The sequence below is a fragment of the Barbus barbus genome, assembly GCF_936440315.1.
Source record: "Barbus barbus genome assembly, chromosome: 25".
In the NCBI taxonomy this organism is placed as follows: domain Eukaryota; kingdom Metazoa; phylum Chordata; class Actinopteri; order Cypriniformes; family Cyprinidae; genus Barbus; species Barbus barbus.
In genome coordinates this window covers 10,761,406-10,775,183 of record NC_136753.1, presented here as the reverse complement: position 1 = coordinate 10,775,183, position 13,778 = coordinate 10,761,406, and the positions used below count along the sequence as shown (strand labels likewise).

At 37.4% G+C, this 13,778-nt stretch overlaps 1 protein-coding gene and 1 long non-coding RNA gene across 4 annotated transcripts in view; one reads left to right on the top strand and one right to left on the bottom strand.

Moving 5' to 3' along the window:
- The window catches only part of LOC306844464, a 59,624-nt gene that overhangs the window by 5,768 nt on the left and 40,078 nt on the right, over positions 1 to 13,778 (bottom strand). The window contains exons 3-5 of the long non-coding RNA XR_013781917.1: positions 5,930 to 6,603; positions 5,739 to 5,846; positions 2,090 to 2,259 (exon numbers count right to left, since the gene is read on the bottom strand). This is a non-coding gene — a long non-coding RNA (uncharacterized lncRNA). The remainder of the gene's footprint in view (positions 1 to 2,089; positions 2,260 to 5,738; positions 5,847 to 5,929; positions 6,604 to 13,778) is intronic.
- The window catches only part of srp68 (signal recognition particle 68), a 62,432-nt gene that overhangs the window by 25,504 nt on the left and 23,150 nt on the right, over positions 1 to 13,778 (top strand). For all 3 annotated transcript variants that reach the window (XM_079376609.1, XM_079376610.1, XM_079376611.1), the window contains exon 9: positions 9,503 to 9,601. In XM_079376609.1, coding sequence (XP_079232735.1) covers positions 9,503 to 9,601 — 99 coding nt within the window. The remainder of the gene's footprint in view (positions 1 to 9,502; positions 9,602 to 13,778) is intronic.

Below are 13,778 nucleotides of genomic sequence, written 5' to 3'. Positions count from 1 at the left end.
AGAAAAGAGAGAAGTGTTCTAAGGGAATGCTTTTATCAACACTTGCAACACTGTTAGAATGAGGTGTACCGATAGAATTAATCCAAAAAGGGGAAAGAGGAGGGGAACTGAAAGGGCCAATAAGGTAATCTTTTATTTAGTTCTGTAGCTAGGAGACTGGAAACTGTCAGGTTTAGCTAGAGCGGATTGCAAATTTTTTGCTACATAAGAGGTAGATAGTGGTGAAAGAACTCCGACCCAAAACCCTTGGGAAAGCCTAGTAATTAAAGGGGTCATCGGATGCCAATTTTCATCGGATGCCAATCAAGTTGATATGATTCTTTAGGGTCTTAATGAAAAGTCTAACATACATTGGTTAAAATTTCTCAATGGTAGTGTAAAACATGACCCTTTTTACCTTGCCAAAAACGGCTCTGCACACAGCAAGCCATTTTAGTGCATGAAATTAATAGTAGCCTAGTAGTAGCAGTATGTACTGTCCGCTGAACAATATTAATATATTTCTGCCGCAGTGTCTTCCAAGTTAAACCAAACTTTTATTTTGACGGGTTTCCGGGAATACCTTTACAGTTCTGTGGGCGTATATGATATGATATGATGTTAATTTTACTCGAATCAAACGGTAAAATGCTCATTAATTGACTCTCACAGCAGTTCTGGAGATGTTGTTCATGTGTTTATGTCCTCATTTAGTTAGGCGGCAGACGCTGAAATCACCGCGAGCGTCATGCGAGCTTCAGTCTGTGTGTAGTAAACAAACCGCGATATAAAGAGCGGACTGCTCCGTACGCTTTCGAATTGCTCTCGTGGATGTCAAACACTGATCTATCAGCGCCGCGCCGCTTCTAGTCAAACACACCTAGTGCTGCAGGATTATTGGCTCACTGACGGTGATGAGATTAACCCCTTAGGTATCGAAATTTGGTACCGAATGACAAGACGTTTTTCAATACTCGGTGGTATCGAGGCAATTCGGTCGGTGCCTAAAAAGTATCGAACTCGATACCCAGCCCTACTCATGATTATCAGTGAGAGATTGTTACTTGGCAATTCCACCTGCAAACTGCCCAATAAGGTACTAATGCACAAGTTTTTGGTTATCTTGAGATTCGTTTAAAATTTGGAGACCTTTTGATGTGAGGCATGGCATCCCGGCATGCATTCAGGAAGTCAGAGAAATTTTGAAGTCCCGTGGCATCCTTTGGATGGATTTTAGGCCAATTTGCTAGCCTTTCTCTAAATGCCTTTTGGATGATGAACAGCTCTGGGATCAGTAATTTGCTCATAGTCATGTCATCTTGAAATGCTTGAACAAGAAGAGGTATATCAGTCTCTGATGCTTTAAAGTGCTCCCTTTTTCAGAATAGGGCTGTGCCTTTACAGCTCATGATTTTTATAACCATCCCCCGAAAGTTCGCTTTAATCTTGATCCATTAAGAGAGCAATCACTGTCCCCGAAGAGCACGTCTGGGTCTCGTTCCGTACTGAAATGTTTGGAGTGCACTCGCACTATCCGCTCATGGGGTCAATGTCAATTTTTGTTTTGTATAATTTTTTTACTACTTTTGGTCTGCGTTACCATAAAACAAATGAAACTCAAGATCAGAAAATGAAATACCAAACAAAAATAAATCAACACCAGTTTAAATATTAAAACTTAAATAATACACAACATAAAAATACAATCAAAAATCATTAACATGACTAACTTGACAGTACGGTGTTGAACAAACAATTGTCCAAACGCTTTTAATTTTAACTCACTACCACATTATTGGTATGAGATGAATGAAAGCTATCAAGCATTTCTGATGCTCAGATCTTTAGGAAAGCTATGCAAAATTTTTGGAGGTGCACTTTCTTTACATCCACTGTCATCTTTATCCATTAGCAGTATCGCTGTACTGTACCATAACAGTACCGTAACCAGGTTTCGATTCAGTTCTTGATTTTTATTCATTTATTTTTTAATTGCATTTAGTGAATATAGTTCTAATATAAATGCTATTGATATTTTTTTTTTTAAAGAACAGTATACATCAGTTTACAAATTGTGAATTAATTTAAAAAAAAATTAAGAACCACAGACCTGTATTTTATTTGCAGCTGCTGTATGTGGTATGATGATAGTTTTCTTAAATGGTAAAATGCTAATGAAGTGGCTCTCAGTGCAGCTGGAGATGATATTCGTCTGTTCCTATCCTCATATAGTGAGAGGCTGAAAACACCACGAGGGTCGTCCGAGCTTTAGTAGCCTATCTGTAGTAAAAAAAAAGATTCATTCATTCATTGCGGAAATCATAGCGCCTTATGCATGATGTCAAATGCTTCCGCGGATTTATAGTATTACTATAGCATTTTACCTGAGCATTGCAAATCACGCATATTGCTTTGTTCTTGGTTTTCGTCAACAGTATCTCCTCCATAAGCACTGAATGAATGACAGACTTTCCGTTGTAGCATCGTGCAAGGTAAATAAGAGGGTGACATTCAATTCAAGTTTATTTGTATAGCACTTTTCACGATACCAATCGTTGCAAAGCAGCTTTACAGAAAATAAGTTTCTGCATTATATTTAGGAGTAGGTTATTAGTAGTGACTATGGCAGAAATGTACAGTAAAAATCATGCCGTTAGTTAAAAATTACAAGTCAAGTCACCTTTATTTATAGGGCTTTTAACAATACAGATTGTGTGAAAGCACTTAACAGTATCAAATTGGAGGATAGTGTCAGTAGTGTATAATAATATTAAACACTTAAAGGCATTTCATTATTCATATCAGTTTAGTTTAAATGGTATCTGTGAAATCAAATTGACGATAATCGCTAGAAATCAAGTGTCCCCAACTGAGCAAGCCAGGTTAAAGAAATGTCTTTAATCTAGATTTAAACTGACAGTGTATCTGCCTCCCAAACAGTGTTCCAGAGTTTGGGTGATAAATAGGAAAAGGATCTGCCGCCCGCAGTCGATTTTGATATTCTAGGTATTATCAAACGGCCAGAGTTTTGAGAACACAGTGGACGTGGAGGACTATAATGTGATAAGAGATCGCTCAAGTACTGAGGAGCTAAACCATTCGTGGCTTTAATAGTAATTAACAAGATTTTAAAATCTATACGATGTTTGATCTTTTTCTTTTATCTTTCTTAAGCGTAAAGGAGCAACATCAAGTTTTGTTACATCAAGTTTTTCTGTGCTGTTGGATATGCTGAGGAATTGAGGGAAATCAGGAAGATTACTTGCAAAGCAGTCTTTTGTGGTAGAAGTGATGGTTCTACCATACCTGTAAGTATGGTAGATTAGTTTTAGCTATATGGAATTTACACAAGACTAGATAATGATCTGAGATATCATCGCTTTGCTGCAGAATTTCAACACCACTAACATCAATTCCATGTGACAGTATTAAATCTAGAGTATGATTTCGACAATGAGTAGGTCCTGAAACGTGTTGTCTAACCCCAATAGAGTTGAGAATGTCTATGAATGCTGATCCTAATGTATCTTTTTCATTATCAACATGGATATTAAAATCGCCAACAATTAAGACTTTATCTGCAGCCAGTACGAACTCGGATAGAAAGTCAGCAAATTCTTTATTAAAGTCTGTATGGTGCCCTGGTGGCCTGTATACAGTAGCCAGTAAAAACATCATAGGGGGGTTATCAATAACACGTGTTTCTCTAGATAATGTTATACACAGCACAATAACTTCAAACGAGTTATACTTAAAGCCTGCCCTCTGAGAAATACTGAGATTATTGCTATAAATTGTAGCAACACCTCCCCCTTTACCTTTTGGATGTGGCTCATTTCTATAGCAGTAATCTTGGGGGGTAGACTCATTTTTAGCCATGTTTCTGTCAAGCAGATGAAATCTAGGTTACTATCATTGATCAAATCGATTACAAAAAGTGCTTTTGTAGAAAGGGTCCTGATATTCAGTAAGTTTCAGTTTTCCCTCTTTTCCTTTGGTTTGAAATGGCTTGTAAGCTCAGTGCACGTTTTACTTTCACTTTCAAATTAGCGGCAATTCGCCGTCAAGCAGTTTTTAGTTTGTTTGAGTTTCCCCACTTTCCCTTACTTTCCTTTGCTTAAATAGCTTGTAAAAGCACCGTGAGCATTTTACTTTCACTTTTAAATTAGCGGCAATTCAGCATCAATTGTTTATTCAATTCAAGCAACAACAAAATACAACGTAGAACATATAACTTTTATTAGCAAAACAAATAAAAATACACCATGCTATATGCCTAATATAAAATAACAAATAACTTACAATTTTTAAATAGATACAAAACTGAAAATCAGTAAATCAGTTCGGGGAAGTCGTGGCCTAATGGTTAGAGAGTCGGACTCGTAATCGAAAGGTTGCGGGTTCGAGTCCCCGGCCGGCAGGGATTGTAGGTGGGGGGAGTGAATGTCCAGTGCTCTCTCCACCCTCAATACCATGACTGAGGTGCCCTTGAGCAAGGCACCGAACCCCCAATTGCTCCCCGGGCGCTGCAGCATGGCTGCCCACTGCTCCGGGTGTGTGTTCACGGTGTGTGTGTGTGTGTGTGTGTGTGCATTTGTTCACTACTCACTGCTGTGTGTGTGCACTTGGATGGGTTAAACGCAGAGCACCAATTTCGAGTATGGGTCACCATACTTGACAATACGTCACGACTTTACTTTAAAGACTAAGGAACAAATAATTATAAAATGTCGAATGTTTATTAGCGATTTAAGAAAGTTTGGAGGCATGGACTGCATACACCTTGATATAAAATAATGGGAAAAATATCACAGTTTAAATAAAAATCAGCAAATACTGTGGAACCAAATAAATGAGAAATGAATGTTAAAAAAACCTTCCAATATCACCTTAGATAAATGGCAGGTCAACAGGCTATTCAAAATAAAAAATATTTTTAAAATTGGTCATCCAATCTTTTACATTAAAACAGTCTGTTAGCTTAGATAATTTTAGAAGTTTCATCTGGTCTTGTAGAAAAATATAGTTTAGTATCATCAGCATAACAATACAAACTAGTCCCATATTTTTTATTAATATTACCAAGGGGCAAAATGTGTATTGAAAATAGCAGAGGGCCTAGGACAGATCCTTGCAGCACTTCATACTTTACTGTTGATAATTTAGATAATTCCCCATTTAAATAGACAAAGTGATAACAATCGGACTGGTAGGATCAAACAATCTTAAAGCCTGCCCTTGAATACCCTTATAGTTTTGCATTTGATCTAGGAGTATGTCATGATCTATAGTGTCAAATGCAGCACTAAGATCAAGTGCTGCATTTAACACTATAGACATTGCTAAAACTAGCAATGAGATGCAGCCTTGGACTGATGCAAGAAGCAAGTCATTTGTAATTTTAACAAGTGCAGTTTCTGTGCTATGATGGGGCCTGAACCCTGACTGAAATTCTTCATAGATTTTTTTTTTTTTTTGCAGAAAGAAGCATAATTGAGCAGAGACAACTTTTCAAAAAATTTTGACATAAACAGAAGATTTGAAATGTGTCTGATTTGCCAGTTCACTAAGATCTAGTTGTGGTTTCTTAATGAGAAATCACGATTAGATTTTTTACTAGATCTTGAATTTAATTTATATTTTGATATCACTATTTGAGGAACAGACAGTGTCTTTATAGATTGAGCAATGCAATGCAAATACTTCGATCATTTAAGTGGGTAGAACAAAAGCCATAAGTTATTTGAGAAGTGGCTTACTAGACGTATGGAGCATAGCGTCCTGGAGATGTTGTCCGACAGGAGTTCCGCTCTGACTTTGCTGGGATGCAGGCCTTCAGCGCGATTGGAATCTTTTCTGGGAGCGACCTAGATTTTAATTAACACAGAGCAGTTTCTGTTCTTTACACCATGACAATAACCATTAGTTTAAAGCAAAAAGTCTACTGAACCTTTCATGTTCTTGATATGTGGGAAGCCGACAAGTTGAAGGTCATCGCGGGCAATGTGCACCGCCTCGATCAGGCTTTTGAAGTCCCTCTTCAGTGTTTCTGTCTGCCGCAGCTTGATATCATTCTCCCCTGCGTGGAGTATGACTGCTCCGGTGCTCTTGTCTCGCTTCAGGATTGTAGATATCTGCACAGAATCATCGAGAACACGAGCACCAGGAAAACAGTGTGCGCGCACTTTACCTTTAGCAAGGGTAGCACAGACATGCCGGACAATGGAGTCTCGGACAATCACAGCATTGCGTTCCATCTCGCAAAGGGGAGCGAAGCGGTTCCGGGTGGAGATCTCGAAGATCCGAGGTGGTGGAGGGGGAGAGGTCCTCACCCGGGGCGTGGCTCACGTCTTCTACTGCTGGTGCACCCAGGGTCTGTGGTGTCTCAGGCCTTAGAAGATTGCGCCCTGAGTGCACGGGGCCTGTGCAGAGAAACACAGAGTAGAGGTGGTGGGAGTGTTAGTATCGCGCTGTATACTTACGGACTTGGAACATCAGCCCAGGATGTTTTCAGCGCAGCTCTGCACTCTCTCAGCTGGGCCTGCTTCTCCAGCAGCTCGCGGATCTGCTTCTCCATGGCTTCCAGCTCCAGCTGCACCGAGTGCAGCTTGAACGTGTACTCACCTGCACTCAAAAGTAGACACAAATCCGCCATTAAGGCAAGTAACAGAGTAAAACAATGGTAATGTGTGTGAATAGTGTAAGAAACAATATAAGCAAGATTAGTGGTAATCACGCTGGTGATGCTAACGGGCTACAGGCTAGTAGCAGACTCGGTAAATCAAAATAAAACTAGGGATAAGGCGCTCCGATTGTTTTTGTTGTAGAATACAATAGGGGATATATTCACACGTAATAGAAACGAAAATGGAGTATAATTGATTTTAGATTTAAAAACTAAACAAGAATTAACTTGACGGAGCTCCAATGCAAAACACGCAGCAGCAACAAACAGGAAGTGCCAATTACTGCCCACTGCCTATTATCTAGTGGAGAAGACTAATGATAAAATTCACATTAAACACTTTTGTTAAATGTTTGCTGAAATAAATACAGGAAAAGATCTATTCATAGCTTTTGAGAACTACCATGTACCTCACATTAAATTGTCATATGGTTTCAGAAGACTTGGAATATAGTGCATGAAAACTTTGTGATTAATGCTTTTATGCAGCTTAACAGTAACACAGAATAGTAGTGTAATAATAATAATTTTAGTAATAATAATAGTAGAATAGTGTTCACAATATCAGATTTGAATCGGCCCTGTCTGACCGATACCCAGTTCAACATGAATGGCAGTATCGGAGCCAATACCTGATATGATTATTGGATCGGTGCATTCCTTAGTTTTGTCTAGGTAAGTCTGTGATGTGCACATACAAGGGCAGTCAAAAGTGGAGCCTACAAAAAAATATTAACAATTGTTAATATGTGCAGTGTTGTGTGCTCGCCTCATGGAGATGCTCTCTCTCATCTTCTGTACAGTTAACACACGTGCATGTCTTTTTAAAAAATATATTTTGTTTATTAGTAAATAGATATTGTTATTCGTATCTTTCCCACCCAGGCCACACCTCACCCCTGAGCAGGCCATACTCGTACCAATGCCTGTGGTATGCTGTCCTATCTGAACCAGACTGCATTCTCTACAGCAGGGGTGCCCAAACCTGTTCCTGGCGATCGACTGTCCTGCAAATTTAGCTCCAACTCTAATCAAACACACCTGAAGCAACTAATTAAGGTCTTCAGGATCGCGTGAAAATTAAAGGCAGGTGTGTTTGATTAGAGTTGGAGCTAAACTTTGCAGGACAGTCGAACGCCAGGAACAGGGTTGGGCACCCCTGCTCTACAGGATAACAATTCTCAGGGACTGTGCTCCTTGTTTCATCTGTTTGTGCTCCAACTGCAGCACAACTTCTTGCCATTTTTTTCCACACTTTGGATGAACCAGAAATTCTGTGAAAGCAAGACAGTTGCGATTAGTCATGCAAGGTGTTGTTTAGGTGTGACCGCAGCTCTCTGTGGGTGTGTTTGTATTCATATTTGTTTCTCATGTGTTCTTAAGGTAATTCTGTAGCAGAACCTTCAAATTAACCTTAAATTCTCTGTATTTGTTTTACTCTGCTTGCTTTGTTTCTTATCCCAATTTGATGGCTGCTTCATTATACCTTTTTTATGTTTGGTAAGAAAGGACAAGTCTATGCCATTCTCATGCCATTTTGATACGTTTTTTTTTTTTTTTATTAGCCTAGTCTCTGCTAGAACAGGAATGCTTCAGAAACTTGTTCTGTGTTCACACAGGTCTTTCATTCTCAACACAATGTTACTGAGCATTTAAACCTTGCCAAGTGTTTGTCCCCATCAAGCAAGTGAAACTGTCTAATTCCATAATGAAATGTATTGTTATGATCTAGGGGGTGAAACATAAAGGTGACAGTGTCAGCAAGGACAACTTTATCACTATTTCTATTACTCCTTAACTAACAGGATAAAACATAAGCAAAGCGCAAAAACAGCCCTCACCTCCTACAGCTTTCTAGAAGTCTGATTTTAGGTTTTCACAAAAAATCTACTCATAGTAACAGTGTTAATTATTAGAATCTTAGTAATAATAATTACAATCTGAGTAATCTTGCACTAGGGGAGGATATACCCAACAGCACATAATGGAGTTACAACACTGCAACATTACACCAGATAAATCTACCAATGCAGCTCAGCTCAAGTAAACACACGGCTTTCTTTCTCCAAACTCAGAGTTTGAGCACACCAATCCACGTTTTACGAAACATCTTTCATACTAAACCAATGAACCTAATGTAACACATGTAAGTCTGCACCAAAAGCTTTAATGTGAAAATACTGTTATGACTATAGACTTCCAAATCTATAGGATTTTTCCAAATCTTAAAATTAGTTGTATCAAATTTAAGGCCTTAAAGTCTTAAATTGTACAAGAGCATCTTAATTATGATTTCAAGAGGTCTTAAATTTGGTTTCATTCAATAAACATGAGCGCTGAAAGTTCAAAGTCCGGTGCTGCGCTGCTTTGTGTTCTGTCTTTACCTGGAAAACCGTTATATTTCACACTCAGCAAAATATTGTCTAAGTATTGTTATCGATAAAATCCCAGAAAATATCAAGATATAATTGTCAATTTCGCACACCCCTAATTCCTGTTATTTAATTTATATAATTTATTGGTGATAATTGTTAAAATCAATATAATTAATACTTTTGACTTAAATGCTTTAAAGGCTGAAATGTAAAGTTTAGCATTTTATTAAACTTTGTTTTTGTGAAAACTTGTATCTAAATTGTAAATTATGCTTTTGACAGTCATTTTACAGTTTAGTATGGTACTATAGACATTGCCCTACCCTGCTCATATGGTATTGATTTTATTTGTGCAGGTCTTAAAAAAGGTCTTAAGTCTTAAATTTGAGCTTAAAAATCCTGCAGAAACCCTGTATATAATAAGAGCAGGTGCCCTGACTGTTCAGTCTGTTACTGTTCACAGGCAGATAATGAAGAGACAAAGGAGCGTCTTTATGAGAGCCTGCTGGCGGAGTGTAGAGACACCATCCAAGCTGTCAGAGAGGAGCTCAGGACTGATGTGGTGAGAAACCCATTACTGACACATCTTACACTTCCCTAAATGTGTTTGAGCTTTGTAACTGTAAAATAACTTGTCTGATTGGTGCATCAGTGTACCCTTAGTGAGATTTCAACAGTGCGTGCGCTCTCTCTCTCTGTCTCTCTCTCTTATCCCAATTTTATGACTGCTTCATACCTTTTTTATGTTTGGTAAGAAATGACAAGTCTATGCCATTCTCATGCCATTTTGATATGATCTTTTTTTAAATTAGCCTAGTCTCTGCTAGAACAGGAATGCTTCAGAAACTTGTTCTGTGTTCACATAGGTCTTTCATTCTCAACACATTTTGCCTTCTTTGACTGCAGAGTTTTTTTGTATTGTCTAGTATTATCTAGTTTACTCATGCTTAATTTTATATCACAACTGAAATACCAGTACAGTATATTCTGATCCTTCTGTTGTTACTACTTTGGTAACTACGTTACTACTACTATTTGACACTGTTATAGTATATTAACTATATTAACATTCACAAGAAATTAACGGAAATTTGATTGTCTCTAGTTGTTGTCTCTATCGATTGTGTGTGTGTCTCTCTCTCTCTCTCTCTCTCTCTCAATTCAATTCGATATGTGCTTTTATTGGCATAACAATTGTTACAATGCATTGCTAAAGCATAATGTTTACATTAAATCTAGAACAAATATGTATTAAAAAAAATAATAATAAATATATAAATAAATGCATGCATGTGTACATATAATTAAACAATGGAACAAATCAATTCTATGAATTCCAGAAACCTGGTGAGGAAGTGTTGCTCTGTCTCCACTTCCCCATGGGTACAGTGTGGGCAGATGCGGCTCTCTTTGGGCAGCCAGTGCTATCGATATTTGCCCGTTTCTATAGTCAGAGTAGGGTTGCTCAGTCTGTAACTTGTCATTTGTCTTCTTAATTTACAGTCTTTCACTGTACTCCGATATTCTGCAGTTGTGTAATCTCTATTTAGGGCCAAATAACATTCAAGTTTACTTTTGTTTTTGATGTTTCTTTCCAAAAGGTTAGATGGTTTTCTTTTTGTGCTTTTATAATTTGGTTGGGCCGAATTTTGTGGATGGATGTTTCAGTGTCCTGATGCTGGATGTTGTTAGTCATGTTAGTTTGTTTTTGCAGCTTCAGGACCATCTGAATCAGGGGACTTTTTTCAGAATTCACTTCATGGTTTTGTGTCTCTCAATTTCAATTCAGTTCATATTGCTTTATTGGCATGACATACTTATACATATTGCCAAAGCATTGTACATGGCAGATTAAAAACAAAACAAAAATACATATAACAGGGCTCCAAACTGCGACTAAAATGGTCGCATTTGCGACCAAAAATATTAATTTGCGAGTTAAGTTTTTGCTGAGGTCGCCACTGGCGACTATATATAATTTGAATGAAAGGACTTTTTTCCCGATTGTTTTGCGCTCACATCTTTTGTTATGTTCACGTATTAAACTTACATAAGACGATGCGCATCAAAGTTTTACTGAAAAGAGTTTCAAACAGTCCTCGTCTCTGCCGCACACAGTCTGCTGAACGCAGTGAGAGAGACCTGAAAGGGCCTGTTTACACCTGGTCACTTCATGCATTTTCTCTGATCGGATATCTATATGATTTGTTAAAACGTTTCCCCATTTACACTTGGCCACATAAATGTGTCTTCGCAAAACGGATATAAATCCGTTCTTCAATTCCCGCTTCATATGCAAATATAACGGAGTTCACGTCAATGAAAGCAATGGATAATTTTATTAATTATCAGCTAATTTCAATATCAGAGACCGCAAGAGAGCGCGCGACATCAGCACTGGAAAGATAGGCTAGTCTCGCTACTTTTAATGAAGAAGATTGTGTGTTGAGCGTCTGCAACTTACTTTCAGGTTCATTCAGTTTGCGCGTCGCTTGCTGAAGAAATACTCCGCTACTCATCCGCGGTGATGCTTGTTGCATTGCGCTGTCATATCTGACTATAACATGCCATATAGCCTATAAAACGCTCTCACACGTCTATTATTTTAATATTATGGGAGGAGTAAAATTACCATATGTGGTTTCAACAACCAGATGCATTTACACTTGTCCGGTCGATCTTCTTATCGAGATCTTAGTCTATATGCTGTGTTCTGTTAATGCATGGACTTCCTGTTATTTGAAGCGCACTTGCCATCCAGTAATCGCAAAAAGCTTTGTGCTGTCTTACTTTTTAATAAACAAAGTATCAGCTTTAAAATGCTACGAAATTCAAATGATGCGGTTTGGGTGCTCTTTAATGCGGACCACAAGCGCACACTTTCGGTAATATAAACACCAGTACCCCACGTCCACACGGTCCGTGTATGCGTCCGGATCATGCGAGCGGAGAGTATCGCACTTAATGCTCAGGCGCGATCTCTTTAGCACCTCAGTTAAAACAGCAAGCGAACCCATTATATATTTCGATTTACTACTATAGTATGAAATGAACATGATCAAAAGGTAGGCAATAAGAAAGCCTATAGTACAACTTACTGAAATGTTTTATGTAAAAGCTCATTCAGTGTTTCAAACTGAGGAAATGTATAAAGCTTGTAAACATTGCATTGTAATACATTTACCTCAGAATAACCACTCAGTGTCCATAAACTCATCAGTCAGCTAGAAAAATAACTATAAAGAGGAGCGTTTTGCTATATTTATGCGCTGTTGCATATTAATATTTTTACTTATTCTGTTGTACATGATTCAACTCCTCCTATAAAATTGCATTTTACTAATGAAGAAAAACAGACTGAATGTGTGAAAGACGTGACAATATTTATAGGATGCACTGCACTCAGTTGCCAAGTGATGCTTATGGTCCATGATATTGGTACAGATTCTGTGTAACGAACAATTCTTTGTGACTGTACATTTCAAGTTGTAAAAGACATTTAATTCACACTTTAAGTGAACCTTAGTCCCCCGGTCGACCTGATCATCTACAAGATGGATTAAAATGCTGATAAAGCCTAGAAAAGATAAGACATAAACACATGACAAAATGATTGAAATGTTAAAATAGGGGGGAAAAATAAAATGATAATAATAAAATAAACCACTTTTATTCTGTGGCACCTAAAAAAATAATTTGGCGCCTAAATTTTTCTTTTATAGGAGCCAATGGCTCCTTACTCGATTTTTTTTGTCTGGAGCCCTGTATAATATACATCCATAAATAAACAAAACACATGTAAAATACATCCATATATATATATATATATATATATATATATATATATATATATATATATATATATATATATATATATATATATATATATATATATATATATATATATATATATATATATATATAAACATTAATGGTACTACTAATGCAGATGTGTTAACCCTTTACTCTCTTTTTCTCTCTCTCGCTCTCAAAATTCAATTCATTTAAGCTTTATTGGCATGACTGTGGAATAGCACAATGTTGCCAAAGCTTGTACCATGTGTGTGTGTGTGTGTGTGTGTGTGTGTGTGTGTATGTATGTATATATATATATATATATATATATATATATATATATATATATATATATATATATATAAATAAATAAATAAATAAAATTTCATGGTCATATTATACATATATTATCACACACACACCCAAAAACAAACGAACAAAAAATAACCCAATAGCAAATACTAGGTTAATATTTACAGAGAGCAGTGAGAAAGAAAAGAGGGTTTAGCCTTTGTTTCTCGTAATATGGCAGGAGGTTTCATACGGCGCTGCTAGGTGGATACACTTTTCTTTCTCTCCCAAAATATAACCGAGTTTGTCTATGTGGCTTGCTTGCTGGAATTCAGGCACAATTTGAGCTATTTGGGTAAAATAAGTGTCTCTGTTTTTATATTTGCTGCCCGTCTCCACACAGACTGTGCTCACTCAGACAATACTTCGTCAGGAGCTTTCTCTGACCGTAGTCTTTAATTTTGATCAAGTAAGGTGCCAATCGATTACCAGCCTTTAATCTGTAGAAGGACTTCAATTTGTTCATTTGTGCTACTTTGATCTGTCAATCATGGATGTATTCTTCCTGGGTTATTTTTCCAATTTCTTTAACTTTTGCATGTCTTAACTGAATTGTTGAATTGAGTTGGTGTTTTTCCACTAAATGGTACATG